Source organism: Ursus americanus, chromosome 5 (assembly GCF_024610735.1).
Source record: "Ursus americanus isolate L20-20 chromosome 5, mUrsAme1.1.p, whole genome shotgun sequence".
In the NCBI taxonomy this organism is placed as follows: domain Eukaryota; kingdom Metazoa; phylum Chordata; class Mammalia; order Carnivora; family Ursidae; genus Ursus; species Ursus americanus.
This window is the reverse complement of record NC_142131.1, coordinates 37,956,769-37,972,034: the sequence shown is the minus strand read 5'-3', so window position 1 is coordinate 37,972,034 and position 15,266 is coordinate 37,956,769. Positions and strand designations below refer to the sequence as shown.

Here is a 15,266-nt window from a genome sequence, read left to right as displayed (position 1 = left end):
GCCAGACCAATCAGGCAACAAAAAGAAATAAAAGGCATCCAATCAGAAAGAAGAAGTAAAATTACCTCTGCTCAGAGAGGACATGATCTTATATATAGAAAATCCAAAAGATTCCACCAAAAAATAGAACTAATAAACAAACTGAGTAAAGTGCAGACTACAAAAGTCAACATACAAAAATCAGTTGTGTTTCTATACACTAGAACAATGAACAATCTGAAAAAGAAATAAAACTATACCTTAAACAGTAGCATCAAAAACTATAAAATCATTACAAATAAACTTAATCAGGAGCACCTGGCTGGCTGAGTCAGTAGAATGTGCAACTCTTGACCTTGGGATCATGAGTTCAAGCCCTAATTTCGGTGTACAGCTTACTTTTTTAAAAATTTAATTAAATGAATTAATTTTTATATTTAAAATTTTTTAAATATGAATTTTAAATAAAATTCATTTAATTAAATTTTTAGAGATTTTTATTTATTTATTTGACAGAGAGCAAGACAGCACAAGCAGGGAGAGTGGCAGAGGGAGGCATTGGGCTCCATCCTAGGACACTGGGATCATGACCTGAGCCAAATACAGATGCTTGGCTGACTGAGCCACCCAGGCTCCCTTAATTAAATTTTTAAAAAAAGAAATACATTTAATCAAAGAGGTAAAAGACCAGTATACTGAAGATAGTAAGAAATTGATAAAAGAAACTGAAGATGACAGAAATAAATTTGAAGATATCTCTTGTTAATGGATAAGAAGAATTAATATTATCAAAATGTTCAAACTACCCAAAACCATCTATAGGTTCAATACAAGTCCCATCAAAATTCTAATGCCATTTTTCACAGAAATCCTAAAATTTGTATGAAATGACAAAAGACCCAAAGATTGCCAGAGCAATCTTGAAAAACAACAAAGCTGGTGGTATCACAAAACTGGAGGCAATGGAACAGAATAGGAAACCCAGAAACACACACACACACACACACACACACACACACACACACGGTCAACTAACATTTTAAAGGGGTGCCAATAATACTCAATGGGAAAAAGACAGTCTCTTCAATAAATGGTGATGGGAAAACTGGCCTGCAAAAAAAAATGAAATTAGACCCCTACCTTACACAACTCATAAGAACTAATTCAAAATGAATTAAAGATTTAAGTGTAAGACCAGAAACCATAAATTTCCTGGAAGGAAATATAGGGAAAAAGGGTTCTCAGCATCACCAATCATCTGGGAAATGCAAATCAAAAGCACAATGAGATATCACATCACACCTCTTAGAATGGGTAATATAAAAAGACAATAGATTACAAATGCCAGCAAGAATGTGGAGAAAAGGGAACCCTTGTTGATGGGAATGTAAATTGGTACAGTCACTATGGAAAATAGTATGGAGGTTCCTCAAAAAAGTAACAGAACTACCATATGATCCAGAAATCCCACTTCTGGGTAAACGGCCAAATGACTATCTCAAAGAGATACCTGCACCCCTACGTTCATTGGAGAATTATTCATAATAGTCACAATTTAGAAACAACTTAAGTGTCCCTCAATGGATAAAGGGATAAAGAAAATGGATATATAAATACACACACACACACACTAGAATACTATTCAGTCATAAGAAGGAAGAAAATCCTGCCATTTGTTTCAGTGAGGATGAACCTTGAGGGCATGAAGTGAAATAAGTAAGATCAAAGACAAATACTGTGTGATTTCACTTACGTGTAATCCAAAAAAGTTGAACTCCTAGAAACAGTGAGTAGACTGGTGGTTGTCAGGGACTAGGGTGTGAAGGAAATGGGGAGATATTCAAAGTGTACAAACTTCCTGTTATACAATGAATAAGTTCTGAAGGTCTCATGTAGAGTACTATGACTATAGTTAACAATACTGTATTGTATACTTGAACATTGCTAAGAGAGTGGATCTTGAATATTCTCACCACACACACACAAAAAGGTAATTATATGATGTGATGGATGTGTTAACTAACCTTATCATGGTAATCATTTCACAATATATACGTGTATCAAATCATCACGTTGTACACCTTAAACTTATACAATGTTATATGTCAATTATATCTCAATAAAGCTGGAAAAAAAGGGAGAAAACACAAATTACAAATATCAAGAATGAATGGTGGAATATCATTATTTATAAGACAGACATTTAAAAAGACAATAAGAGAATATTATAATAAATTTGACAATTTAGTTGAAATAGTCTAAAAACTTTGAAAGATACAATTCACAAAAAAATTCAAAAGATTTATATAATGAGCTATCCTATATTTAATTTAAAAAATAAATTATTAATCAACAATCTTCCCATAAAGAAAATTCCAGGCTTAGATGGCTTCATTGGTAAATTCTATCAAACTATATAAGGAAGAAATCCCATCAACCTTATGTATACAAGCTCTTCCAGAAAACAGAACAGTTCCTAATTCAATTTATATGACTGTACTCTGATACCAAAACTCAAGAAATACATTAGGGGGGCTTGGGTGGCTCAGTCAGTTGAGCATACAACTCTTGATTTTGGCTCAGGTCGTGATCTCAGGGTCTGGAGAGGGAGCCCCACACGGGGGCTGGACTGGGCATGGAGCCTGATTTGGATTCTCTCCCTCCCTCTCCCTCTGCCCCCTCCTCCACCTTACTCATGCTTTTTCTCTCTCTCTAAAAACATAAAATTAAAAAAATGAGAGACAATAAAAGAAAACTACAACCAATTTTTAACAAATTGTGCTAAAATAATTAGATACTCATGACAGAAAAAGAGCCTCAACCTTTACTTCATATTATATAAAAAAATTAACTCAGAATAGATCATAGATCTTAATATAAAAACTAAAAGTATAAAACTTCTAGACAAAAATATAGAAGAAAATTTTCACAATTTTGAAGCAGGCAAAGACATTTTAGGACACACAAAAAACCACAAACCATGCAAGAAAAATTTTAAATTGCGCTTCATCAAAATTTTAAAACTGTTTTTTTACAAAAAAAGAACATTAAAAAATGAATGGTAAACAACAGAGTTGGAGAAAATATTCATATTATGTATATATGACAAAGACTTTTTACCCAGGATATACTGAGAACTCTTGCAACTCACTAAGAAGAGACACCACAGTTTGGAAAAAAAAGAAAAAATGGGTAAAAGATTTTGAACAGACTCAAAGAAGATAGTGAATGACAAATAAGCATATGAAAAGATGCTCATCATCACTAACATCATTTACCAGAAAATAGATGATTAACTAATTAAAATTACAATGAGATGCCACTAAAATGTATAATGATGGCTAAAATAAAAAAGACACAAACAAATGTTGACAAGGATCTTGAAGTAATCAGAACTCTCATAGATTGCTAGTGGGAATGCGAAATGGTATATAGCCACTTTGAAAAACCTAACATGTACCATACTACAGCAGTACCACCCAAGAGAAGTGAAAGTATATGTCCAAACAAATACTTGTACATGGATGTTCATAGCAGTTCTATTCATCATAATGGCCCCAAACTAGAAGAAAACCTAAAATGTGGTATCTGCTATTGCTACTGACAAGGAATACTAATCAGAAAAAAACAAAAAACAAACAAAAAAGTTACTGATACACACAACAATATGGGTGAATCTCAAAAGCACTGTGCTAAGGGAAAGAGACTAGATACAAAGAGTACCCACTATATAAGTCAACTTAAATGGAGCTATAGAAAAGACAAGTCTAATCTATAGTGATAGAAAGTAGATCTGTGGCTGTCTGGGCCCTGGGAAAAGGGGAGGAGAGTGGAGACTGACTGTAAAAGGGAACAAGGGAACTTTTTCAGGTAATGAAAATGTTGATATCTTAATTGTGCTAGTGGTCAAATGGTTAGATACATTTGCCATAATTCACTGAACTACACACAAAATGTATGCATTTTTATTGTATGTAAATTATACTTAAATAGGTGTTTTAAAATGTACTCAAGGGAAAGCAAACTCTTCCAAAACACACAGAATACTTCTTAACTCATTTTGTAAGACTAACATTATTTTGATACCAAAACTAGACAAAGGCATTGAAGTCCCAAATACTAGTTCCAAATCCTAAAATTCCCTTAGTGTATTAATTATTAGTCTTCTTTATGAAAGCACAGTCTTGATCAAGCATTTAGAAACACCTAGGTATTTGTAACAAGAGAAAGGAAGTTTGGATTAAAGAAAATAGTAATAAGAGCTTCCTAACACAAGTAACCTAATTTACAATTTTATCCTGAAGCCTGCCACATATCTCCTTAAAAAAAAAAAAATCATCTCCTAACCAATCTTTTGTATCCCTATTGGTAAGACCAAACATTGATAATGATTTCCAAAAGCAAAACCAATATATACCCGCAGCTTTCACTAAAACATTAAACATTTCCATAAATTTTGTCAAAATCAGTTATAGTGCACTAAATCATGATTAAATATTAAATGAGTTAAGTCAACTAAAAGATTTATGATCTTACGAACCTATTCTTTTCTGTGAAGAAATATCAGACATATACAATAGTAGAGAGAGTAGCATAATGAATTCCCATCCATACGCTATCAAGATAATAAAATTCAAGATGTTGCTATTCTTGCTTTATCTTTCTCTTTTTTTTCCACTTTCTTTTAAAAGCAAACCTCAAACATCCTGTCATTTCAGTCCTGCATAATTCAATATGCATCCCTAAAAATTATGAATATTTTTAAGATCTCTTTTTAAGATTATTTATTTTGGGGGGCACCTGGGTGGCTCAGTCATTAAGTGTCTGCCTTCAGCTCAGGTCATGATCCCAGGGTCCTGGGATTGAGACCCGAGTCAGGCTCCCTGCTCGGTGGGAAGCCTGTTTCTCCCTCTCCCACTCCCCCTGCTTGTGTTCCCTCACTGTCTTTCTCTCTGTCAAATAAATAAATAAAATCTTTTAAAAAATAAGATTATTTGTTTTTGTACAGTATGGAAACATTAGTTTTCTCAATACAAAAGAAGTCAGGTTGAATTTTTTAACATCATACTTTTTTCCACTGCCAAAACCTATAGCAACTACATAATTAATTTAAAAATCTTTCAATGAGCATTCTTTTCTATAAGATTTCATTAATTGCCTTTGGCTTAGAGCTACATTAAAGCTAGATATGTTATTTATATAGAGCATAAACCCTCAATCTTTTATTTTACAATAAAATTAATTTCTTGTTTTCAAAAGGCACAGAGAGAAATAGAAGTCGTGGCTAATATGATCACCATACGGGTCACCGGAAAACAAACAAACAAACAAACAAAACAAACAAACAAAAAATGGTTACTAAGGCCTAGCAAAAGAAAAGAGAAAAAAGTTATCCCATAGCTGTTCAAAATAGATAGTATATCCATCCCTATACAAGTATACAGTGGGTGCAAAACCATATTCGACACACTGTAAAGAATACTAGAAAATCTTCCAATGGTCTAGTGATTCAGTGGGGGCACTTCTCAGTAACTCATTGTCAAATAGTCTTCATTGTGATAAATCTGCAGATATCATTACATCACTTAACATCCATCCTACTAAATGATACAAGTTAAAACTTCAATATACTTTAACTGAAAACTATACTTGACATATTTACCATGGCTCTTGCTTTGTGTCAAGAAGAATAGGGAACACAGTATTTTAGGGATGACATGAGTTGTGCCAGAATTGACTTACTAAGTTTCTTAAAGCTAAACCTTAAGATCTTAAAAACAAGTAAAGGGATCTTCATCCAAAAAAAGAGATTTTTCCTAACTGAGCAAATAATAATTTGATATATTGAAAAAGATACGTTAAACATACCCTGCCCCGTTGTCTGGGGAAAAGGGAATGGAGGATGCGGACATATTAATCAACCGGACATAGAAGGATAGCTGATTTTTCTTTTGTCAAATAACACTTTTGAATGGAAGCATTTCTTCTGGCTCTCAAAATAAAGCATTTTGTAGATTCCCCTTCTCTCATTTTTAGCAATCACATTATCAAACAAGAATTAGCTGTTACTTCAAAGAATATAAATCTTAAAAGGTTAATTCATATTCTACTTCTTCTTCATAATCACCTATATAAGGCACAAGCCATTCATCTTAGGAAGAATTAAAAGGAATTACCCAAGAGGCCAACAACAATAACAAAAATCTAGGAAGGCTGAAAGTTGGTCAGTTAGAATCTTCATCTCAGTAAAAGACACAAAGAGAGATAAACCCTACCTCAGTTATTTAAGTGCATACAAAAGGAGACTTATAATGCATATTGACATTGACTAACTTGTGACTGCATGAGGTAACAGTGCTCTCATACACACATTATTCATCTGCTGTATGTTACTTGTCCTAACCTTTCAATTTAATTGAATCTAACAGAACCTATTAAATTCAGTCTGGTTGCATAAGATTATGACAGTCATTAATGAGCCAGACTTCTAAGTGCATTGAAGATAAACTGACTGGGTAAGAGGGCTTTCTCCTTTTGTTCCCTTGCTGTTTACTGCAATGAAAACTAGAATGCTAATATATTTAGGCCTTCATTAAAAAAGTGTAATACTGACCTTCCGTCATATCTGAATCAAGTTAGGTTTAAACTTGCTGGTTACTCACCTTTATACATAAATCAACACTGTTTGGTAAAATTTAAGTCGCAATCTTCAAAATAATGCAACAGACTGACTCAATTTCACTCTCCACTTTGGGGGGGGGGCGGAAAGCAAGCTGAACTACAGATTTATCTCGGGAATGACCTCTAAGGCAAATGTATAATAAACATTCATTTTTATTTGTTCTTTCTTCCCCATCCATTTCTCTACCAAAAAGCAGACTGTAAAACTTAAATCATACAAATGTCAGGAGTTCCTGCAAATAGGCTGCTTTTTTTAGTTAAAAATGTTTGACTATCCTTTTAAAGTTTTCGAATTTCTCTCCTTCCACATGAGCAGACTTTTACATTTACTACTGCCTGTTGCTTGAAAAAAGAAAGTAAGGATTTTATTGCTATGTGTGTGCATGTGGGGGGATAGCCATAGGACAGTTTTTGGCACAGATTTATTTAAAACAAATATTAAAAACTCCAGATCCTTCTAAAAAGTGATGAGAATGATATCCCTCTATTCTTTGTAACATCAGTTTTGACTGGTTTTTTGTTTGTTTGTTTGTTTTAATTTCAATGACATATTACACCTGAAAACACAAGTTACATAGCACTGATTGCACAAACTTTATGTCTGGAAAATGTATGCTCACAGCTGTATGAAGAGTGAAAACTCAAAGTAGATTTTATGGTAGTGGTGTCGATGATTTTAAAAATATATAGGTACTGTCACTTGAGGAAAAGAAAGATCATTTAAACAATTTAACTTAGAGAAACTGGGTGATGAGCAGACCATGCTAAAGGTAAATTATTTCAAATATATATAACAAAACTTAAGTGTGGTTCATTCACCACTCTAAAAATATGGGTCATTGAATCAGAAGGATTATTTAACAAGTCTCCAGTTCTTAAGATGATTTATCCCAATACCCCAAATGATAACATTCTCTACTGAAATCAGACAAAAAGGCAGTAAAGTATGTTTGAGCACAGGCACTCCACACAGTAGTTATGAGTTGCTCAAAAGAGTGGAGTTCTGAAATTTATTTTGATTTTCTTAAACTCACTCACTTGTGACCAATCTCATGTGCAATGGTAAAAGCTGAACCCAGGCCAATGTCTTCATTAATGCTGCAGCTCCTTTCAGGCTCACACATTCCAGCCACAGAGGCCAAGCCTGAATAAACAGAAGGAGACACAAAGGGTCAAGCCAAGGTGTTTCAGTCTTAAAAAGCCCATACTTATAAATGCCTGGATTCTTTTTAATAACCTCCATGCACAGAAGGAGCAGTTGGCAAAAGGTTAACTTTCTAGTCATTTGCAAAATCACTGGGGGGAGTTTCACTTTGCCGGCTAGACATTAATATTTTTTGAACTGCAGTCAGTGCTGGAAAATGTCTAGACTAGGGGTTAGATTTATAAATTTTACTTCTGGTAACTTGGGACCACCTAGTAACTTGAGCCAGAAGAGGGAATTCAAGAAAGCATTTCTATTTTAACATTCTTCAGGCTGTAGAAAGCAAAATATATCCACATTATTTTTCTAAAGAGATCTGTTTAAGTTTAGTGGGTTCATAAAAATATACAAGCAACTTTTTAGTTACCAAAAAAAGGGAATCCCGAATGGTATTTTTTTAAATGACATTTTTTTATAAAAGCAAAAATGAATGATTCAAAAGGAGAACCGTTAAAAATAGGAGGTTTTGCATTTTTTTAATCTTCTGAAATTAGTCCTGATAGTGATGCAACAATTTCTTTAGGTATTTTAATGGAAAGAAAGACATTCGCACATTCAGTGGTTATTCGCTCTCCCATCCCCCTTCAATGCATTAGTTTTACTAATAAAGCAAAAAACTACAGTGTTAATTCACTGATTCTAGTGAAATGTTATGTTCTCAAGGTATCTCTCCCATGGGAATTTTAGCTTATAAAAGCTTTCATATTTACTTCCAAATGAATATCACGCTCTGTGAATTAGTACATAACTTAAAAACAGTACTTAGAAAAAAGAATTTCTGTGTGAAAAATGTCATGTGTTATAAGGAAACAAATGCCAAATCACACTTAAAACATGTAGGAACAAGTTATTTAAAAGAAATTGAAGGAAAAGTAAGAAAAACATTTTATATGTTAGTAGTCTACTATCATTACCCAAATAATAATTATCTAACCACAAAAAGTGATTTGAATCCAATTCAATGAATATTTATTGACTGTAATAAGCAATGTTCCATGCTAAGTACAATTTCCCAGTTACACTAATTTGGAACAGTAAAAGCCATTCAATTAATATTTTTACTATCAAGAAAGCTCTAGAAATTGTTTTTCTGTACCTCCTAATATAAAATATAAACATAATAGCCACACTGGAACAGAGTTGAGGTCAGTGCTAGATTTGCTAATTTGTTTTATGTGGAAGGAGCAGGAGCTGGGGAAGGAGTTGATTTTTGTCTCTGAGTTACTGTAAATAATAGTGTTATCCTTGTGTGCCCTTCCATCTAATTAGAAGTCTTGGACCTGAAGAAGAGGAAGAAAAAAGAGGGACTAGTTGGGGAAGGTGACTTAATTTTTTTAGTTAATCAAAAATATTTCATAAATGTTAGTTCTAAATTCCACTGAGAGAAAGAGAGATAGGGAAAGAAAGAATACCAAAAACGTTTGCAGTAGATTATGTGGCTAAGCTATTGAGTTCAATATCATCCATGATATAGGAAAAACAAAGCCACACTGAATACTGTTTCTGTTTTGAGCTTTATGAAATTTGGTTAGAAAAACAATTACTGAGATTATTGTTAAATTAACACTTCTTATATTTCCCAAAATATACTATTCCATGGGTTAGATTTTTATTTGTTGTTACTGTGACTGTTTGGTATATACCATGTGGTAATATTTTTAATGACTCCCCAAGGTGTATTTGCAAACACAGATTTACCTCTGTATCTGATATAAAATTAACTTAGCTGTTCTACTGAAAGAACAACTTCAGAAAGTACATATTTGGGAAATAACTATTCGTTAAAAATACAGAGCTAAATCTTAAATGAAATAAAATAATTTAGATGCTAATCTATTTTCACAACCCCTGCTACTTTCTGTATTCCTATAAAACTGAGGCTGTCAAAGTTCTTATGTGTGATTGTGTTAATAGGGGTTTGATTACTATTTGGGTCATTTAGATTTCCTCAGTTTGATGGCCACAGTTTGCACCCTTAAATCTACTTAGCCATGTTACAATTGGTCATCAAAGGTACTAAGCAAGAGAATATGCAAGTATTAGCATAAAAACCAACATCAAAGTTGCCAGAATGACCACCAAAAAAGAAAAAACGTGACCGATTCTGTACTGATAATATATATTTCATATATGAAGGTCAACATATGTATATATATGCAGTTATTCAGTTTTCACCATGAGATAGCATGAAAGATAATTTATAATGGTTTATAATTTGAAAAGTTATTTATACTGAGCTTGAAAACACATTGACATGTACCAAAGTATTAATGTATTGATTTTGGAAATTAATGAGCTATAAAAATAGGAATACATATTTGGGAAAGAAAGAGATGTAGGGTAGAAGAATATCTTGAATCTACTTGGTAACAATAACAACAAAAGTACAGGCAGTGTTATTACTAATGTCCTAATGAAGAACATACCTCAGTGTAAACAATCTACCTTCAAAAAGCAGAATAGAATGTGTATAGCTATATACATGTGTATTTCCTCAGAATATATATATATATATATGTACTAGAAAAATACAAGCTCTAGCTTATACCTCCTTTGAAGCTTAATGTCTATGGTATTTAAAATTGATCAAGTACTTAGTAAATGCTTACAGAATTTGAACAATAACAGAGAGGTTAAGTTGAATAGTGTAATTTCTACAACAAATAGTAATACCAGTGAATTTTTACAGTACTTCTTTATTAAACATCTTTGTATTTTTTTCCTTTAAGTTATTTTCACAATACCCCTATCACATAAGGGCAGATATTGATCCTACTTCATAGATAAGGAATTGAGGAACAAAGACCTAAATGAAGAGGAAAGGGTAATGCACTGAAACTGTCAAAGCCAGTTGTTAGTTTCCAGTTTCCACTTTAGGGTACTATCCAATGGATTATGTTGCTCTTGTTAACCTAAAAACCTAAATCTTTTTGATGTGAGATCTCTCAGCAAAAAAGAGGTCTTTCTACATTACGCTTTTTAACTAGCAAACTTCTCTACCCTAAATACCGATCATTGGCTAATTGGATTTCTTCTTTAGCCTTAAATCCTGAGGGAAATGGGATAGGAGAATACTGGAAAGGCAGATAAAAATCAAGAGAAATATTAATCTCTAAAGAGAGGACTTTCTGAATTCCCCCAGGAAATTGGGTAACACCTTTTCTTCCACCTCTACTTAAATTTGATCTTCCCAAAATTCTTATGAGGGGCATAGGAATAGATTTCATAATTGTTCCTTTACAAACAAGAAAATTGAGACTTGTCATAGAGAAACTAGAAAATTCACCTTCAGGTGCTTAACTTTTGAGTTCGTAATAAGTCTCTATGACACTAAAAAAATTATCTTAGGAAAAAAGCTCCCGTTCCTAAAAGTGACTCTAGTTGCTTAACAATTTAGTCTATTTGAAAGCTATCATTTCCCCCTGTTTGAATTTGCAGTTAACTCTTAACCAGGACGAAGTTATGCTCTGCAACAAAATGTGACTTTTTAAATTCTAAAATACTGCAGAAACGCTTTTTAAAAAACAAATATTTGGGAAGCACAAGAAAGATAATCCTGTCCTCTCTCTCTACTTCTGGCTATAATATTTTACAAAAATATTTTTTACTGTTGCTCAGGTACTGAAAATTTCTAATATCTTAATTTACGGGGATCGGACATTAAGAACACAATGTCTCCCTTTTAAATATTCCCTCCTCTACTTTCCCCCTTTCCTTTCCTAGCCTGATATTTGAAGATGCTGCGTTGGTTTAATTTGTTCTCAAATTCCTTGGTATTTTTGGAAAATACATTACGGACTGGTAACTTTTGATTCATCATGACTGTTTGAAGATTTAGAATCATCTTCCAAGTTGTTTTTAATCATCATTCTACTTGTTGTCTAGTAAGTGACATACCCACAGGGGTCAGGTTTAACAATTTATAGGAATAATTTCAGATGTGCCAGAAAGGAAAATGACCAAATTAATATTAAAGAGTAAAGCCACTGGACAAAAAGACAATATCAATTATCCTCCCTTTATAAAAAACTTACCCAATGTTCCACAGGGCTTATTTTTATAAGTGCAGATATCATATCTATAGAGGAGGAAAAAAAAAGAGATGAAATTTGTAATCTGATCAAATTTGTAAAATATTTTCATATATTCATCACATTTCTTTCTTAGAGCTCTGAGTTGTCAGACCACAATCAGTGCAATTATGAGCAGCCAGCTGGAGTGTGGGCATTTTCAGCACTCTGGGGGACACACCGGCTGTACTACACTCACAGCCTCTGGCTGCAAGCCAATGGGACACCTGCCAGTAAGAAAGAAAGGTTAAAGTAGATTTCTGTAATTGCAGGTTCCATAAAACCATCTACCATACTGTTTTGAAGCAGAATAGCTTGTCTGCAGATTGCTACTGCTGCTACAAAAAAGCAAATGGGTGGCTTTTTATTCCCAATCTCTTTGAACCTGCTGAAATTTTTTTTTATTATAGCCACAGATTGTGTTTTATACTTCTGAGCTATAAGCACTATCTGGCGCTCCTTCAACTCTAACACAGGTTCTTGTTTTAAAAAAAAAAAATTAGCGCAATACAGCAATGGGAATAAAATTGGTATCACATTGTTTTCCTACTTGCATACCAGAAATTCAGCATAGCTAAAATACAAATATTTTTAACAAATAGCTCAATAGAAGCTTTCCTAATGTTGGCTGGACTTACTCTAATGCTATATTGCATTCAACTCAATACAAAAGATGAAGTTCACCAGTAACGTTGCATATTTTAAAATCTATCACATTTAGAATACTACGTCAATGTTGATGTGAACACCTATTTTAAGCATTTTTTATAATAGTCTTGTAAACTAATCTTTAAAACCAAAAGTATTCCATTTCTAAAATGAGAATAAAAAATAAATTTAAAAAGACTGACCATTTTTATTTGCCTACGTTTTATGCTAGAAATGAAAAGCTTTTCAGGTAGAATATAAAATTTCACAAACTATAGGAAAATCCAAGTTGTAAAAGTTCTTTGATTATATATAAATAATGGTTAGTCCACATTACTGGGGGGAAGGGATTAATAATTAATCCCATCTTGTTCACCAGATCAAAATGTATTTCCAAAAAAACAAATATCACATCCAGCATACTACTGTACTGTTGAAATCACTGAAATCCCTGGAGATGCCCTTTGCCTATTTTTAGAGTTTCAAACTCTTCATCTTGTACACTTTACATCTGGGGAAAGGGATTTCGCCTCTTGCATAGCTTTCTCTTCTGATCATTCACATAGTCATCTCCCTCTTGTAACCGGTAAACCACGGGATTGCAGTATCTGGTACATTCTTGAATATAAGAGATAGAGAGAGTACTTGGTATATTTACCAAAGCACCAGAAAGTATATTCTGGGTGTCACAATTAATTTATCTTGTGATCATACTGTATAATGCCTACGATGTTATATAGACACATCCCCTACCAGGAGTCTTCAAGAAAATGTAAACAAAGACTTTTCATGGGTAATGAAAATATAAATGTCTAAACGGAATCTATATCCAGATTCTCAACTTCCATATATGCCTTTTCCTAAAACTGATCTGCCTGAGAATGCAAACACCTGTAAGCCACCAGTTTCCCTTTCTTCTACTGCCTTTCACAATCGCTCTGTTTCTACTTTACAAAAAAGAAAGCATACTTGTCGCCCATCCCAAATATTGTTATGGTGCATTGCTTCCTGGGTGTAAAAGCCTCCAGAATTTATGCAAAGAGGTAATTCAAGAATGCACTGATCCTGGGGTCAATCCTTTACGAACAAAGCAAGAAAAATGAAAGGGGATGATGCTTATTTTATCCTGGTAAGACTCTGTCTTTCTGCCAGTCTTTCTGACTACTTACAAATCAATCTATATAGCTACCTCACAATTAAAATTCAGAAGTGAGATGGTTTTCATGGAGTGTATTAACATGTTTATTTGAAGAAAAAAAAACATGTTTATTTGACCTAAAAAATAAAGTCAGTTTTGTTCTTGATCGACAAGTCTGACATGGCTAAGTAGTTTGGCAATGAGGGCTGACTTAGCCCATTGGATTATATGGTGAACATTTTTCATGATTCAATGAAACAGACAACTCCAAAGTTCTGAGAAAATGTATTTAAAACATACATACAATGTATAATATGTTTTTAACTATAGTCTCTGTAGCTACTTAAACTTTAATAAAAAGTATTTTTGATAGCAACTTTAAAATGTACAAAGGCGGTGTGTCAATTTTCCAAATTATTTTAGGAGGCAAATTAAGCAAAAATTTTGAAGACCACAGACAAATACAACTATATTTCCCCCTCATAGTAGTCTTTTCTCATCCACTCATCCTTTCATTTTACATACATCTTTTATGTTACACTCATGATGAATATTATTTCATTCTGTCATGACTGCGCAAAACACCTACATAAAGGATAAGACCTCAACAAATAATTCAAGCTAAAGCATCTTAGACTAAGATCATTCTATGTGCATTTTCTTCAGCTTTTCCCAATCCTCTAACATACGTATAGAATTCTCTGTAAGATATTATATAGGAAAAAACACGCCACTTCCTTGTAGCTTTTGCATTCAATTCATACTGTATACTTCTCTATTCTATATTCACCCAGAGCAATTATGATTTATGTATTTCCTTTAATACCAAGTGAAAAGCAACATTTTTACTTTTATTCTTTCATACATGGATTTGCTAAGCATCTATTATGTGTCCAGGTATAGTGCCATATACTAGAATCTAATGTTGGGTGAGTTAATTGTGCTCTACTGGGAAAAGACACATAAACAGGTAAGTTACAATATGATGTGGAAAGATGATTAAATAAAATAAACGTAAAAAAGGTTAATTTACACCCAATAGAGCCAATAATTGATAGCCATTATGATGACGGCTTTTGCCATAGTCAAATTATATACAAATTAGTATGAAAATACAGAAGGAGGAGGATATCCAAATAGAAAACTAAAAAACAGATTCACAATAGGACATAACATCTCAAACAGATTTAAAATATTTAGCCAGATAAAATAGAAAAGTAAAGACATTCTAGGCAGAGAATGGAATAATCAAAGGAACAGAATCTGGAGGGAGTATGGCATATGCAGGGAACTATGAGAAGTCCAGAGAGGCTGAAACATTGAATGTATAGAATAAACATTGACAAATGATTATATAGAGTTCCTGTTAGGGAGATAGATTATTAAGTGCCTGGGGGGATAGATTATTAAGTGCCTTGAATACCAAACCAGATTTTTTCTGTAGAAAAAAAAAACCAAAAAACAAAAACTTAGAACATAGTTTGCATACTAGGAAAGTTTTTTTTAATGTTTATATAAATGCATATACAGATTGATTTTGTATACA

General features: G+C 33.0%; 1 protein-coding gene across 1 annotated transcript in view; it reads right to left on the bottom strand.

The window, feature by feature from the left end:
* Positions 1-15,266, bottom strand: part of ADAMTS6 (ADAM metallopeptidase with thrombospondin type 1 motif 6) — a 290,816-nt gene that overhangs the window by 154,733 nt on the left and 120,817 nt on the right. Inside the window, exons 8-9 of the mRNA XM_045794264.2 lie at positions 11,899-11,942; positions 7,699-7,804 (exon numbers count right to left, since the gene is read on the bottom strand). Of these exons, the coding sequence (XP_045650220.2) occupies positions 7,699-7,804; positions 11,899-11,942 (150 nt within the window). The remainder of the gene's footprint in view (positions 1-7,698; positions 7,805-11,898; positions 11,943-15,266) is intronic.